Below are 12,825 nucleotides of genomic sequence, written 5' to 3'. Positions count from 1 at the left end.
ATTTATCTACTTGCACTTTGACGTGCTTTCGAACTGCTAGGTTGGCAGGAGCTGGGACCAAGCAACGGGAGCTCACCCCGTCGCGGGGATTTGAACCGCCGACCTTCTGATCAGCAAGTCCTAGGCTCTGTGGTTTAACCCACAGCGCCACCCGCGTCCCCCCATAAGGCTACTTGGAAGTAAATGATGGCTCTTTGGCTGGAAACGGTTCCCCATCTGAGGTTTTGACAATCAGACTTGGCTGATTGACTGTGCCATGTGAATTTGGTTAGAACTGGTTTTCTGGGTTGCTTCCCATGGTCAAAAATAGATCCTGGCTGGAAATGGGTTACTTAAATTTTAATATTGCACAGCTCTCATTGGCACTGTTTCTCATTTACACTAACATATCCCACTGTTTTCTTTATGAAATCATAATCTTGGCCCATCCTGATAGGGCTTCTGCATCTTCCCGTTGACTTGTATGGACGTAGAAGCAGTTGCAGTGAAACAGGAAGAGGAAACAGAAGAAAGAGGCTCTTCTTTCCTTCCGTTGTATTTGTGCCGTCTTCAAGCTACTGGTGCTGTGTTACTGAGATGAAGGGGAATGTATTCTCAGTGCTCTCAGAAGGGATAAACTTTTTCAGAAAAAAGTCTGGAAGTAGAGGCACTTCAGAAACTGTGTTTTCCATATGTTTGTTTCATAAGCCAACGGTTTATCTTTTATTGCTGAAAATATGGTATTTGTAACTACCTGTGACAGCTTGCCCTATAAAAATCTGTTATGGAATAATGCCACTGGCACTCATGGGCAGCAAGGCCATAAGTGAACCTGGTGTTTCGTTCATTAAGATAGCTTAGTTTGCTCATCACCACTGGTGCTCCAGAGAGATTTAAGAGGGCAGAGGACACATCTCAGCCTGTGTAATAGGAACTGTGTGTGTTTGCACACATTAAATGGCTGTTCCATATACCTGCTGCTCCATAAGTGCATGTGATGAGCACTGGATTGAGTTCATTGGGACTAACCTGAGGTAAAAATGCAATCAGTCACAATGATGAAAATATATGCATCTCTCTTCATTTGTTTATTTTTCATTTTCAGAAATATTGATTAACTCAAAGACGGATGACAGTGGGATGAGAGGTGCAATTCAGAAAGCTCTGCTGTTTGCTAATGCAAACTTAAAGCATTTTTATTTATTTAGATATTTTGTCTTGGGGAGGTAGAGAAAGGTTGGATCCTGCTGGTCTGCTGAATTTGACCCAATTGCTTTAAGATTCCATCTACCAGAAAGGACTAAACAACTTCATTTATATTTCAAATGCTTCAAATCAATATTCTGTTGAGCCCCTCCTCCCGCCTGAGTTTGGGATCACCCCACCAGCAAAAGCAACAACAACGTACAACTGAAGATTTTAAGGAATAGATTGCCTGTTATAAATAATTTATGACTGTCATAAAGGAAAAACAGATTGTGAAATACTGCTGACGAAAACAATGCCTATATTAAAGGATGAACCTTCCTGACTCTGCCTTGCCTGACTTCGCTTTTTTTACAATCCTGTCGTCTCTTCCTCCCTCTCCACCCCCCTCACCCCCATTTTTTGAAAATGTCATTCAGGCTTCCCTGCTCAGCCACACTCAGCAATGAAAAATGCAAAAGCTGCTTCTGCTCACAAAGAAATACTTGAGATAATCTGAAAATAAACAAACAAACAGGAATAGCCCACCACCCCAAGGATTAGAAATGCTTGTGTGCATAACAGACATTTGCATCTGAAAAACTGGGTTAGAGTAAGCATCTTATGTAGGGTCTGAAAGCCCGACACTGGGTGTATGCCAGTGAAACAATGAGACGGGATGACCTTAAACCTTCACTGGTCCACGAGAGCTTAATTCAGTCAGGGGAGAACCGGCCTGGCAGGCCCTTGTAGGTTGAAATTGATGGAGTGCAGCTGAGGCCTTGGTTAGGCATGTCTGGCCAGGCTTTGAAGCAGCTTAGATAAGAAGAAAGTGCATATGCATACACACACACACACACACACTCCTCCTCCCTCCTCAACAATGGAGAAATTTGCCAAGATGATGGCTTAAGTAGCAGAGGATCAGGGAATATGAAGGCACTTCTGGACTGAAGGATAGAGTAGGGAGGGAGGGAGGGAGGAGAGTAGGCAAGGAGTTTGAATAGCATGACTGAAGGGGTGGGAGTTCTGCCCCCTTAATTTCCCACACAGGGGGAAATTTAGCTTGTGCATGAGACACATTGTTCCTGTTGACAGTCTCCACAAGCACTGAAAGAACAAATTCCAGGTGAGGCTGTGCTAGAGAGTTGTGGAAAAGCAACAACAATCATGGCACCTTAAAAACTAGGAGATTTGCTGTGGCACCAGCTCCATCTGCTAGAGCCAATTCCATCCACAAACATAAAGCGGTTAGTGGTTACCTCAGTGGGCAGTTCATTCACACACTTGCATAAAAAGTGTGAGGAGGTGAGCGAGAAAGCTGAGACTTACTTCCATTGCAACCTCATTGCTCTTCCCTCCTGAAAGGTTGCATCTTTCTAAGTTCTTTGAAAAGAGCTGCATTATTATTATTTTTTGCAAAATGTGGAGAAGAGACCAATTGCTGCCTGTTCCTCTTCTCTGCCTTGCAATGCCCAGAAAAAATGCCTAGTGTAACACAATGCATGGGATGGCATGATATGTCCACGCTACTGGGAATGAGGTAATGCATTGTGTGGTAACATCATGTCACACAGAAGCCCCCTTCATGGCTGCACTGCATCCAGAGGCATCACGCTTAGGATGCGGCACGGAAAGTCTGCCTCTGGCTTTGCCCTTGAGACTTCATGGAGGCACCAGCCTTACCAAGTTAGGCTTAGATATCTGCAAAGGAAAGCCTGCATGTGTAGCTCACTAAGCATTATGGAGCCCTGGTCACGTAGCATTCCAGAGCATGTGCAAGGTGCATGGGTGAAGACTTTCTTTTGCACGTGCCTGCAGGAGTGGCTGGTATGATGAGGTGGTGCCATGCATGGAACGGTGTCACCACAGTACAAGGATGAGACAGGATGGCAGGTCAAGGCTGCATGGGTGTACTGTCAACAGCATCAGATTGGACCAAGTTGTGAGCCTGTGCAGCTCACTACCCTGCCCCATCCCCAGACCATCAGAAGAGAGGCCCTGTCCTACTATATAGGCCTCTTATGTATCCATGCCTAATGAATGGGTACTGGGGACTGGACCAATGGTACCACCTGGCTTTATGGATGGAGCCAGAGGTGATGTATAACAGCCCTATTCTATATGGGATGCCCCTTCATGTGTCAAAGTCTCATGAAAACAACACCTCTGTTTTTCTTCTGATTTCTCATTCTGCCCTGTCACATGAGCAAATGTCCAAAGAGCTCCATATGGCAACATGGGGACATGGGTCCTTTATTTCTTGCTTCTATAGCTGCCAGTGTGTGTTGTACTTTCTTGCCTTACCACTGCTGCAGATTGCAACAATGCTGCGAACCACAGCTTAGAAGAAACAGAGCAATATGCCGGGGCAAAACGGCTACCTACATTGATTTCATTAAGCCCTAATTATTATTTTTCTTCCTGTGCAGCTAGCAGCTGTGTGGTAGTTTTGACAAAGCAATGTATCAGAATGCTGTGACAGAGACATGGAATTGGGAACTTGGATCTCTGCTTAAAATCTAGAGGGAAAAGTGGTGGATGGTGTCATTTGGGAATAAAAAGTGATGGGTGGTGACCTCTCTCCTGTTCCGCCCCCAGCAATCTGCTCTCTCCCCCTCCCCCAGCACTGAATCTTGGCCGGGGAGGAGAGTGTAGGGAAGATTTAGTCAGAAGGAATCAAGTAGCAACAACACCTGCCACTTCTCCCCTCTAAATGAACTCTGCCTTCCAACGCTTTTCATGAGTTTGGCTGAGATCAGGTCTTCCACTCGCAGCTAGCTCAGTCCTTACACACATTTTGGTGAAATACTACAAAAATGACAAAGCTACAGAGTAACTCCAAAGTATGGTGCTTGGATAAACCCCCTAACAGTAGGTTTTATCGCATCATTTAGTACATTAGCACATTTGTATGATGCCAGCTCAGAAATGCCTGCATGAATTTAGCCTCCCACATGGTTGTCTTTTGTACTCTTGTGTCTACATATGAATTATATGCATGTGTTTCTTTAAAATAAAAGTAATCTAAATATATGGCAGATGTGCAAATCCCCCCGGAGGCAAATGTACTTTGGATTCAGAATGGTGACAATGTACTTGACAAAAGTCATCACGCAACTTGCTGTCACATTGTCACCTGTTCGTGTGCCTTGCTGTGCCCGAAGCAGCTGTCTAGGAGCCTCACTGGTTCAAGAGAAGTCTCATGTATTTCTCTTGGGGCAACTCCTTCTCTTTTCTGTTGATCTGTTTATAATTTTGCCTGTTGCAGCTCTGAAACATTCATGCTTTGAAAAATGTATGGTTGAATACATAGCGTTGCATTTTTATTGGATTCCTAAGGCACCTGAAAGTATTTTCACTGAAAGCATTGAACTCGAAAGTCAGTTCCTATCTGTCATGATTGCAGTCAGCATTACTGGCATAACTGGAAAAGCATCAGAAAGTAGGACTTTGCCCTATCAAAAACTACCCTAGCATGTATTCATCACGTTCTTCCCTGATTGCAATCCACTGCTCAAGAATTTGGAGGAGAGGACTTCATGATAACAGAGGCATGGAATAAAAAAACCCCAAGACCTGGCTGACACAGGGCCCCAGAGTTCACACACAGTGAGGAGTTGCCAAGCAGTTGTAGCAGATATCAGCTCTAACAACCTACAAAGAGAACTCTTCCATCTCTCTCCCAGTTTGCAGCCTACTCAGTCTCCAGCATCAGTTGGCTTCTTCTAGTGCCACCAAAAGAACAAGGAAAACTTAGTCATGCAGGGGATTCCATGCAGTGCATTTTTTGTTCTTTTCTGCAACTAAGAGAAGCAGCTGGGTGCTGCCAGAAGTGGAGAGAGCAAGCAATGGCAGTCAGAGACGACGCCAAGGGGTTCTCCACATGCGGTTGTAGCAGCTGAAAGAATCAGGAGCTAATACAATCAGCTGGAGTCTTCCTATCACATGGAGACTCTATTTAGCACTCCTGTGCGAGCTCCTCCCAAGTTTAAGGTAACTGAATCTTGGGGATTCTCACTAATTAAATTTGAGCATGACACAGTAGAAGCGGTCAGCATATGAAGGACCCAGAAATTTCTGGGAAGAAGACAGTACAACATTTCTATGAGCAGAGTAAGAAAATCTACATTGAAATGAAATATGGGGAAGTACCGGTATGTGTTCAGTTGGAGATGTGTAGCTAAGTATACCAAACGAAACAAGCACCCTAGTGACATCACCTTTCAGGGCTGTGAAGAAACAGCAAAGGGGTGCAGTTGCTGCATACTATCATCCCAAGTGCATCATTCAGGGTGATAACTCAAATGCCCTCTTAGTCCCAATACAGCTTAGCAGGCTCAGACACATGCATGATGACTGTAGCTATCACTTGATAAGAAACTGAGTGATGTACTTGTCTATAAAGCAACCTGCAGGAAGTGAACACAATGAAGGGCAGTTCACAACTGCACGTACAGCATTTGCTTTCTTAGCTCAAAGTGTGAATGGGATTCCATTGAGAAGCATCGTGTTTGAGTGGGCGCGACATGATACGAAAGCTTTTAATGTGGAGCCTGAGTACTTCCACTGAGATACATGAGCATATGCAAACCAGCCCCGTTTCTCTCAAGTGGCTTCACCAAGAGAGAAGAGGAAAGGAGTTGCAATTATCAACATGCCTCTGATGGCATCAGCATATCATACCTTCAAAATCTCTGTACCTGTATTGCCCTAGATTGCTAAACAGCAAAAATGAATCAATTTGGATTCGTCAGATATAAAAGTCAGAAACAATCAACAGCCCTGCTGCTGTCCTGTCACCAGCAACTCACATTAAAAATATGTCGTGTTCTGGGAACTGGAGCAATGCTCGTGTTCAACAAAAGTAGTGCCAAAGTACTAGTCAAAGGACTCTCCCCACATCCTTGACAGGTTCCATGTGCCTCATTCATGCAGCCACCCTGTCTAAACACCCCTGGGTTCCTTCTAAATCAGAAAGAAGTTGTCAAGATACGTACCGTACTTTCAGTGAGCAAGTTGCTTTGTGTAAGATGACAAGAGAAGGCAGGTTTTAAGACACCCTCTTCCTTTCTCTCCATCCCACTCTCCCTTTTAAACACACAATACGAAAAAAACACACACTTGTATTTCTCTGCAGGGGATACGCACTTAATGCCCCTCACATCTCCAGGTTTCTGCAGTTCCAGTACAGGGAAGGGATTTATTGTTCAATTTGTTCAGGGAGGTGGGGGGGGGGCAACAGTAGCTTCTGATCTGATACATGCACAGTCTAATACCAAGCAGTGGCCTACAAGCAAATGGTGCTTGGACACAGTGAAGCGCTGCATGCAGGTCAATAAACTTAAGCTGAATCCAAAACAGACAAGAGGTGTTCTCAAGTCTGGAGATGGAGAGAAAGGCTGTTCCAGACAGGACTGCAGTTCCCTGTAAAGAAGAGATCCACAGCTTGTGGTAGCTCCTGGATCCAACATAGTCACTGGAGGCTCAATTAGCCTTGATCACTAGAGTGTGCATTTCCAGCTATGGCTGGTTCACTAGCTACAGCACCTCTTAAGACACTGCACTCCACACTCTTCTCTCTTCCAGGAATGTGCAATGTGCTCTATGTCGGGCTGCACAACACAAGCTTGGTTTGGGAGATTCTGGAATAAATTGAAAGGTTTATTGGGAATAGAGGCAGTGACCTGGCAGTCTAGAAACAAGCTGGAAGTTAAGCCATAAAGTGAGGGGAAGGCAGCTCAGTATGCACTTGAGGGTAAGATGTGCAAACTAGCCTTGGTCTCTTGTGTCTCCTGATCACTCCTGAACTGGACACTACAGCGCCACCACTGCAGTGGTGGTGGTGATGCTCATGAGAATGAAAGCCAGCAGCTATCTCGTATGGCAAACTCCTACAGTGGTCCAGCAAGTATGGGCTCTGGACTCCTGCTATGAGAGTCCCATGTTTAGTCCTGATGCCTTGCAACCCAAAGCAACCTTACTTCCCAAAGGAAGAAGTGCTTGATAAATAAAAAGGAGCACACCCCACTTCCAATCTGGTAAATATGAGAGTTATGTGTGTGTAGGAGGAAGAGATAGACAAAATTAGGGCAGGGAGTTGATGCAGTCCATGGACCAACAATTAGCTGCCCTTGCAACAGATAATGGTGCCGGTAGTTTACAGCTTCTCCTGTATAGCTTGGCTACTGTGGTATTAAGCTCAAGCAACTGGATTATTCAGCCCTTCATGTGTCCCACTGGTAATTTCCTAATGCATTACCTTGTCACTCACAAGTCTGCCTAGCAATGTTCATTAGGAAGGTATGTGACAGCATCCACTAATGTATGTCTGGGGCAAGAGAATCGATTTCCCCCTTCCTTGCAAAAAGAGAGATCTTTAATAGTAATACTGCAGGAGAGATTACGAGATGGAAAGTGCACACTGATGGAGTCTACTGCAATACATTATCGGGCAGGAAAATGTCACTGATGTATCACTTACAAAATATTATCCATTTTTTTCCATGGGGTATGAGGCTGCTGGTAAAGCGGGATAAGAGAGTCCGATTATATTTGTGGATGAAAAGATGCCCTGGGGAGGGTAGGCCAGCCTGTTCCTTAATGAACTATTCAAAGGCAACAAATACGGCTTGAGTTTTAATAATCAAGCTGCAAGAAGCAATGGTGGCTTAGATTGCTGCAGCCCAGGATATGGTCTTGAAGTCAAGATCATGCCACCGTGCCAAATTACCTCTGTGGAAATTGATGGGGAAATGGAAAGGATATAAGGTGCTGCTGCTGACAGTAATCCAGGTGGCTGATTTGTTGCTGGGCTTGCCCTCCTCGCCACTTCAGATAATTGCAGAACTTTCCCCGTGTTTTACTAAAGGAAATGCTCACTACCTCCTTTCATAAAGTTCGCAGCATCAAACAGATGGTTACCCTATTAGCAACCATTTGCATTTAACACATTTTGTAATGATTTATACACCACATGTTGCTGAGCAACTCAAAAGCAGTCAGGGGCAAAGAACTACTCGAGTGTGAAAGTGCACATCTCAGGGTACATATCCTTGTGGTATCCAAATCTGTATCTTTTTGCATATTGTGAAAGCAATTAAATTTGAACCACAACTCCCCCTCCCCCTGTCTCCACTACACCACTACCATAGCTAATTAGGTTTGTGTCATGGCTGCAATTAGGAGCCTATATATTGCAAGTTGTTTTAAACTGTTTTTAATATTGTGTTTTAATATTGTAACCCACCCTGGGACATTAGGGGTGAAGGATAGGTAAGTAGTAGTAGTAGCAGTAGTAGTAGTAAAAATAGTAATAGTAGTAGTAATACTAATGTTCTTATGTACTGGAGAGCATATTAAATATTTCAAAGCTATTTTCTCTCAGAATATGCGTATATGTCTACCTCAAGAAAACCCATTTATATCTTCTCTCAAAATATGCATCAAAAAAGTTTTGATACTTGTTTTAGAAGAGAACTGGACCAAAACTTTCAGCATGTGTGAAATCCAGTGCATAATCCAAGAGGTGTGGATCAGGTAAACTCAGGTCAGTATACAAAATCAAATTACTGAAGCATGCCTACATACATAGCATCTGTTTATATAGACCAGAGGTCACTAATCTTTTTGGTCCAGTAAGCACAATGTAAATTTTGAGAGAGTGCAGTTGGTGCCAGTCACAAAATGGCTGCCATTATGTGTGTGCAACACAACACAATATGGCTGCCATGGGGGCGTGGCGTAACACAAAATTAGAGAGACAACCACTTCTCACTACCTTATGTTTGCAATAGGAAGTCAGATACGCACTGCTGGTCCTGACTGTAGTGATCACATAATATTGATAACACAGAGAATATGATGCTGTTGCTGCCCATTAACAATGGGGAGCATTCCTCTGTACAGTCGGACCTTGGATCCCGAACGCATTGGTACTCAGACGTTTTGGCTCCTGAATGCCGCAAACCCGGAGGTGAGTGTTCCGTTTTGTGAATGTTCTTTGGAAGCAGAACATCCGAACGTTTTGGAAGTTGAATGGACGTCTGCAACGGATTTCGTTCAACTTCCAAGGTATGACTGTACCAGGAAAATATAAAAGGTGCCCCCACCACAATTAGAAATCACTTAGCAGGTATCTGCACATTTTGCTCCATAACTTTCTTTCTAAGGGGGCTAGAGGGGCATTTTTTTCTCAGGTGCTGGGTTGGCAACCCCTGAACCCATTTCCTAGGGATACATATGCAGAAGCCTGTATTCATGTGTGCATCAGTATAAAAATCTATGATTTGGAACTCAAATTCTTTTATAAATCTATTTGCTTTTCTCGCACTTTGGGTTCCGTGCCCCTCCAAATGCTACTTTCCTGAGAATGAAGTCTGTGTAGTAGAGAGGGGGAGGAAATTTCAAGTTTATACATTTCCCTTAACCCATGCTGAATCTAACATTCAAACCTGACAATATTGCATTCATTTTTATTTGGAATTGTCTCTTCCTCCTTCTGAATGCAGTCATTTGCTCCTACTGTTTCTGCATCGATAATACATTCAGCATTACAGCCTTTCAAACAGGCCACTTTTATTGTCCTTGAGATTCTGGCTGCTGGATATTTTCTCTCTCCTTTGATTCCATAACGGAACACTGCTACATTATGTTCCATTTCAAAGTCATGGAGAAGACAATAAAGAGCCATGGGAAATGGCTGCTATCATTCTAGGCTCCTGGCAGTGATAGAGGAATGTGCTGTTTGCTTTGTTCAAACTATGTGCAGCTTGTAGAAGGTCTTGGGTCAGTTAATGCGGAGTATGCTATGTGTGTGTGCACACACCATTTTTATTTTTAAAACTATTTTTTCTACAAGCTTATTTGCTTCCTTAGATTTTCAATATGTAAGTTTTAAAAAATTGTGTTCATCCATATCCTTTTGTGCCAGTCACATGTAATGGTCAAACAACACAGAATCTGGCAAGTGATCAGTTCCAAGTCTTCTTTCAGGGTAAATCCCTTAGGTATCCCAACAGTACAGTTTTTAGAGTACTAAGAATTTCACAGAAAATTGTATCCTTTCAGGATTTCTTGCCAAAACCCTTTTAGATGAGTCCAGAAGATCTGAAATATGTCAGCATTAAGGATTTAACACTTCCAACAACTTTTCTCATTTATATAGATGTAATCAGATAATGCCACTTACAGCCTCAACATTTTAATCTAAGGGACAACATGCATTCTTCTGTAAACGTTTTTCAACATATATTTCACTGTCTCTGGATCAGGCATTTATAGTTTGCTAAGGGGGTGGGGAGTACTAAAAATGCAATGGCCTGCTTCCTTCCTTTTTAAATCTTCATGAAAAGTAAAAAAAATATTATTTTCAACAGATACATAAATTGAAACAATTGAGACAGATATTACAATGAGATAATTCTCAGGAATTCCAGAGGAGAAAACTCAGTATTATAGAATACTGTTAGTTGTGATAAGAGATAGTGGGTAGGTTGACTTTTCCTTTTTACTATGCTAACAAAATGTTATTGACTCTTAGATTATAATCTTGCCCTTTATTCCTTCCATTTTTAAATGACAGTAAAATGATATACTTTTATCTAGGTCAGCTGGTCAGATATTGCTACAGAACTTGACACAAGGTAATACAGTGGTACCTCGGATTAAGTACTTAATTCATTCCGGAGGTCCGTACTTAACCTGAAACTGTTCTTAACCTGAAGCACCACTTTAGCTAATGGGGCCTTCCGCTGCTGCCGCGCCACCGGAGCATGATTTCTGTTCTCATCCTGAAGCAAAGTTCTTAACCTGAAGCACTATTTCTGGGTTAGCGGAGTCTGTAACCTGAATCATATGAAACCTGAAGCATATGTAACCCGAGATACCACTGTATAGTCTGATATCAGGTAGTCCTGATCCTTTATTTAGCATATGGTAGCTAATTCCTTACCATTATTCCAATATCTCAAATTAATATTTCTGAGGATGTTCAAAAAAACAACCAAGGTAATAGGTTTATTTAATTAAAGCTACCTTCCCAATCAATACAGTGGTAACTGAGACCAGAAATTTAATTCATTATTAATCACTCTTTGCCATTTATGCTTACTATATTGTACCAAACTGAAAGCATTTTCAGGTACAGGTGATATAAGGGCTACATCTCTGTGTACAAATAAATATTAAATTCCTGTTACCCAGCAGAGATTCCAAGAATCTCTATATAGCTATCATTAGTAATTCTATTAAGGAGAGACAGATATTAGAAACGTGTCCATTAGTAATTACCCTTACTCTGGGAAGTGTATATATTGATGATTCAATTTGAAAAGAATTACATTCTACATTCATAATAATTTTTCTTGTAAATATCACTGGTAAATAAAGCCACTCTATTCAATTAAAGGCCTTTTCCACATCCAGAACCATTATGGCAGTTTTGGACATGGTGATATGCCATGAGGAATTCCTGAGTAGGGATGGATCTGCCAATTTTTGTTTTCTCTGTTTTTTATTTTTCCAGTCTTAAATTCAATTTGCCACATTTCTGCAGCAATTTGTGGATTTTCTTTATAAAAAATCCTCAAGAAATTTATTCATCATTTTAATGTGATTTTCTCCTAATAAAAATATTTTTGTATGCAGCTTTGACCAATGCACACGTTTTGGCAAGCAATTTCTCATAAAGTAATACATGTTATGCTATTTTCATTTATTTATTTTTATGCAAATTTCAGCTAGTAAATACATTTTTGTAAACATTGGTTGGTTGGGAGAAGGGCACTGCAAAATTTAGATAAGTGTGAATTTTGAAGGATGGCTGTGTTTCAGTTCTCATATTGTTTCAGAAAGTGCAAATTTGATAAATTTGGCTTTAAATGTGAACTGAATTGACACCATCCCCAACAGACCCTTTCTTCAAGGATTGGGGTTGTAGTTACTAAGGCAGGCATAGAAGAAGAAGAGTTTAGATTTGATATCCCACTTTATCACTACCCGAAGGAGTCTCAAAGCGGCTAACATTCTCCTTTCCCTTCCTCCCCGACAACAAACAGTCTGTGAGGTGAGTGGGGCTGAGAGGCTTCAAAGAAGTGTGACTGGCCAAATGTCACCCAGCAGCTGCATGTGGAGGAGCGGAGATGCGAACCCAGTTCACCAGATTACGAGTCTACCGCTCTTAACCACTACACCACACTGGCAAACCCAGCCCTCCAGATGTTTTGAGACTACAATTCCCATCACCCCTGACCACTGGTCCTGTTAGCCAGGGGCGATGGGAGTTGTAGTCCTAAAACATCTGGAAGGCCGAGTTTGCCTATGCCTGTACTAAGGACAATTGATCTATAAGGGGAACTGAAACATTTAGAATAGGGGTAGGTAGGAACCTCAGGACCTTGGATAAAATACAACTCTCCAGGCTGACCCTCTGGACACTAATAAGGCCACACCCTCTATCCTCAGACCATACATCTCCCCAGACCTGTTCTGCACCCTCCTTGAGTACTTTTGCCTGGCTGGAATGTGTCCTTGAATGTGATAATGTCTGGATGAAGGATAGATGCGTGTGTGTGTGTGTGTGTGTGTGTGTGTGTGTGTGTGTAAACCTCTGGCTTTACACCCCTTTACCCAATTTTGCTTTACCATAGGCATACAGTCCCC

General features: G+C 42.5%; 2 protein-coding genes across 17 annotated transcripts in view; one reads left to right on the top strand and one right to left on the bottom strand.

Moving 5' to 3' along the window:
- NTNG1 (netrin G1) overlaps positions 1–12,825 on the bottom strand; it is a 212,801-nt gene that overhangs the window by 98,168 nt on the left and 101,808 nt on the right. The window lies entirely within an intron of this gene.
- The window catches only part of LOC308587425 (uncharacterized protein), a 56,223-nt gene continuing 52,290 nt past the window's right edge, over positions 8,893–12,825 (top strand). For all 6 annotated transcript variants that reach the window (XR_014008359.1, XR_014008360.1, XR_014008361.1 and 3 more), the window contains exon 1: positions 8,893–9,139. Coding sequence is in view for 2 of the 6 variants with exons in the window: in XM_081195078.1 (XP_081051204.1) it covers positions 9,025–9,139 (115 nt within the window). In the remaining 4 variants the exon portion in view is untranslated. The remainder of the gene's footprint in view (positions 9,140–12,825) is intronic.

The sequence above is a fragment of the Podarcis bocagei genome (genome assembly GCF_964188305.1).
Source record: "Podarcis bocagei genome assembly, chromosome: 5".
Taxonomy (NCBI): Eukaryota; Metazoa; Chordata; class Lepidosauria; order Squamata; family Lacertidae; genus Podarcis; species Podarcis bocagei.
The sequence above is the reverse complement of the archived record's forward strand: the minus strand, read 5'-3'. Positions and strand labels throughout refer to the sequence as shown.